General features: G+C 39.7%; 1 protein-coding gene across 1 annotated transcript in view; it reads left to right on the top strand.

Annotated features, from left to right (window-relative positions):
• Positions 1-4,221, top strand: part of LOC116101328 (olfactory receptor 56A4-like) — a 14,151-nt gene extending 9,930 nt beyond the window's left edge. Inside the window, exon 4 of the mRNA XM_031384916.1 lies at positions 3,904-4,221. Within this exon, the coding sequence (XP_031240776.1) occupies positions 3,904-4,221 (318 nt within the window). The remainder of the gene's footprint in view (positions 1-3,903) is intronic.
• The last annotated feature ends 220 nt before the right edge of the window (positions 4,222-4,441 follow it).

Raw genomic sequence — 4,441 nt, 5'->3', positions numbered from 1 at the left:
AAAAAAAAAAAAAAAAAAAAAAAAAGCTCTTCTTATTTTATATACCAAGCAAACCACTGTTCTCATCCACGAAACATGCCTTCTCCTACACTCCTAGACTTAGAAGGGGTAGATGTCAGTCATTTGTTCCAATTTTAATTCTTATAAGAACTACTGTGTTGATTTCCATGGCGGGAGGAGTTTAAGAGGCCCTGCTACCTGTCATCAACACCATTTCCTATTTTTTCCTTGGTGATGGTTATTTTAACAGGAGTGAGAGAGACTCCCAATGTAGTTTTCCCTTGGATTCCCATGGTCATTGGGGCTGGACAGATGGCTCAGTAGTTAAAGGCATACACTGCTGTTGCTCAGGATGCGGGTTTGGTTCCAGCATCCATGTCAGGTTCCTTTTAACTCCTTGGAACTACAGGTCCAGGAAATCCAATTCTCCCTCTGGCCTCTATGGGTGGTCTACTCTTGTCAAATCACCCCTCCCCAACATACACATAAGTAAACAATGAAATAATTAAATAATGAAATAATCACTCCTGAGTGATGCCCCTTCCCATTGGAAGCAGTACACTTCAGCTTATGTAATACCCAGTAATCTCCAGAGAGACCATGCATGACTTTAAAGCAAAAATCTCTGTATTGCTATTTATTGATTTATTTACATTAGATGTGTCTGTGTTTCTTCAGAGAGGCAGGACCCCATGGGAGCAATATCTGAAACCTGTATCTTTCTAGCCTCAGGAGAATGGCTATTACACAGATAACAGTTTAATAAAAGCATCCAGGTACCAAAGACACAATCATAGAACCATTGAGAACTAGAGTAGCCATGCATTGTCTCCAAGCTATGGGGTAGTCCTATCTGTCCTCCAAAGACAACTTAGTAAGTACCCCAGGACTGTGCATCGGAAAACCAAGTTCAAGTGATCATGAAGTTTGTCCCTTGACTTTGTTATTTATTTCAGGATGTTATTATATTCTTGTGAATGTACATACTAACCATGAGGATAATTTGTGTCAGAAGAACTTGAGCAACCAGGGTGTGGTCATCTGAACTCATAGGGCATGTCTTTCTCACTGACAGAAACAAAAAGAAAGAAAAAAAAATCATCTTATTCTTTTTATGTGCTTTGTTTGTTTGTTTGTTTGTTTGTTTTTTGAGACAGGGTTTCTCTGTATAGCCCTGGCTATCCTGGAATTCACTCTGTAGATCAGGCTGGCCTCGAACTTAGAAATCCACCTACCTCTGCCTCCCAAGTGCTGGGATTAAAGGCGTGCGCCACCACTGCCCGGCCTCTTTATGTGCTTTGATCCTCCTAAGAAAGGTGGCTAACTTGATAAGATGGTATATGTATGATCTTATTTAGCTTGTTATGCCATGTTTGGTTGATGTCCCTGGGAAGCCTGCTCTTTTCTGAGGGAAATTGGAGAGGGTGGATCTCTGGGAGAGGGATGGTAGATGGGAGAGACTGGGAGGAGGGGAAATTGTGGTCAGAATGTAATATATGGCAGCAGAACTTTAAAAAAAGGAAAAAGGAACTGTGGCTGAAAAGCATAGATTCACGGAGAGAAATGGAACTATGGGAAAGAAATCTATAACTCTGAAAAGCTGGAGGGAGGGAAAGAGGAGGATGAGGAAGAAGAGGAGGAGGTGAGCGAGCGAGAGAGATTGTATTGGAAGGCTAGAGATCAGTCAGAATTGTGCATATATAACTTAGGATAAAGATAATGGGAATAGCCAGCAATAGATCTGAAACTGATCAGAAAACCTCTATGGGAGGTCTCTTGTATACATTCAAGAAAAGAAGGAACATTTCTAAAGTTTGACTGGGAATATGTTTGCATCCTATATGATAGACACCCCCTAACAGCATTCCTCAAATTCAGGTATAAGAAGTGAATTTGCCCCTCCAGAGGAGAGCATGGCCTAACAACTTCACCTCTTATAAAAGTAAAGTGAGATTATTATCTCACATTATAAAGTAAAAACAGTGAGATTCCTTTAGTTAGTCCTTATATTAGGGGGTCTTATATCCTGTATGTTGCTTGATATTTTCACAGAAAAATGAAGAGATTATTTTTGGTTCTCCCCAAATACACAAAAGTATTGGTGCTCCTGTGTTTTTATATTTATTTTCTCTCTTCAATCATTTTATGCTTTTTACTCACTACTCTTACTACTACTACTACTACTACTACTACTACTACTACTACTACTACTACTTATTATTATTATTATTATTATTATTATTATTATTATTATTATTATTGTAGTTCTTTGACATTTTGGCATTATTCTTTTTTCCTCTTTTATGTACTTTTCCACAGAGCAAGCCCCTCTCCTCCCTACTTGTCCATCTCCCAGATTTATGATTTTTGGTTTTGTTGTGTGATATATTTAATTAGACCCATCTGTGTGACTGCTGAGCTGGGGCTGCCCATTGGAAGCTAGAGCAGCCATCAGCAGGTACACAGCTGAAGGCAACGGTCCCCTAGGTATCTCCTATACCTGGTTGTTGATGGGCTCCTTCTTATGCAGATCTAGTGTGCTGTCTGTAGTTAAGAGTTGTCTTTGCAGTGGCTCTGTGTTGACCAGAAGATGTCCCTTAGCAGCCCTCCTCTCTCTATTCTGCCTCATACGTGTACTTTCCTGTACCTTCTTCTACAATGCTCCCTGACTTTGATGATATAAAAGTCGTGTTTAGGGCTGAGTATTAGCTAACTGCCATTTATTCTGTGGACTACATGTAGCTTCAAGTCTCTTCTTCTATCACAGTTCATTAGAAAGAAGGCTTCTTTGATTAAATGTAATAGCTGCAACAGTCTATAGAAATAAGCATGTATTTTAGAAGGTAATTCGGTGCTATGTCAGTTTATTAAAACAACAGAAGTAAGTCCCCACCTCATCCTATGACTTCCCTGTCATGGGCTTTCCAGTGAGTTTAATGCCATGTATGGAATATCTACTGTGGAGTGACCTCAAATGCAGAGAATGGTGAGTTAACTCCATAACAGTAATGATACTATTGTATAAGTGGTCAAATCTTGTTTGTCAGGTTGGTATCATATTTTGTAGAGTTCAAGTTGACTCCCCACCCTAGCAGCCGACACAGCGCATTCTGACACTATGAAAGGTATCAGGTAAGAGAGAGGCTTCTATTTTAGTCCCAGCTCTGTCTTTGTATCATGGTGCTGAGTATATTTCACCACTAAGTGATGTTTTCACTCTCTGCTTCATCCACATTTTTCCTGAGTGCTAAGCAGCAGTTGTAGTAGCCTTTAGTAGGAAAAAATGTGGAGATAATAAATAATACAGTATATTTGTCAAGTATATGGTACTTTCAGTGATCAATCAGGTCTCTATATCTGCAATGGGTTTATTGGATGGCTATCTTCAACCAGTTGGCTAGTAGGTTTCTCTGAGATATAATAAAAAGATGATATTCTGCCCATAACATCTTTCAAAACAAATGTAAATGTGGGTACCAAAGTTTGATTAATGTTTTATTAGCAACATGCCTGACCATTTTAGGACCACAAGGGAGAAAACAAAAGAGAAAGGTTTGAAGTGATAAGCAAGAAATCACTTTTGCAAGAAGTGAAGATTTTGATACAAGTAAGGATAGAGCAGGTAAGAGGAGATAATTTGGGGGACAAAATTTGGGGGAAAAGCTCAGAGTGATTTACCCAAAGCAAAACACACCCTCAAGTGTGGCTGCATCTGAGTGCAAGCAATGAAGTCTATCTGGGCTGAAAACTTATATGAAGGAATTATTTTCACATAAAATTATGAGTGCTAATGGAAATTATGTCATCAGGAAGCTGTGTGGCTCAAGTAAAATGGAAATGGATATACATTAATTTTGTTGATGAAACAGTAGAATCTTTGAATTCTTGCCTGTTTCTTTTCAGCTATTTTCAGACCTACCTGCCATCATGGTTTCATCTCCCAACAACACAGGGATTCAGGTGACAGAGTTTCTGATGATCTGCTTTCCAGGGATGCAGGACACACAGCACTGGTTATCCATCATCTTGGCTCCCCTCCTGGTTTTGGCTCTTGCAGCCAACTTTGTGCTGTTATTCACCATCTATCAGGAGGCATCTCTCCATGAGCCCATGTACTATCTGCTTGCCATCCTCTCTGTGCTTGATGTCATCCTCTGCCTCACAGTCATCCCCAAGGTCAGACCTTCCCAGGCCACTCACTTTTCACCTTCAGCTAGGTAGTACTTTGTGTGAATCCTCTCATTCCTGAATTAAAAATGCTCAGTGTGTCATTCAACCATTACACCAGATCCCTCTCAGCCCTAAGATGTGTTCCCTTCTATTATTTTTCATGTATTTATTTATTTATTAATTTATTTTACATCCCAATATTAGCCCTCCCTCCTAGGTCCCTCACAGCTCTTCTCCCCATTAGATATGCAGCTTGGTCTTTATGCCTGTC

This window comes from Mastomys coucha, unplaced genomic scaffold (assembly GCF_008632895.1).
Source record: "Mastomys coucha isolate ucsf_1 unplaced genomic scaffold, UCSF_Mcou_1 pScaffold21, whole genome shotgun sequence".
NCBI classification, from domain to species: Eukaryota; Metazoa; Chordata; class Mammalia; order Rodentia; family Muridae; genus Mastomys; species Mastomys coucha.
Note: the sequence above shows the minus strand (reverse complement) of the source record. Positions and strands in the feature narration are given on the sequence as shown.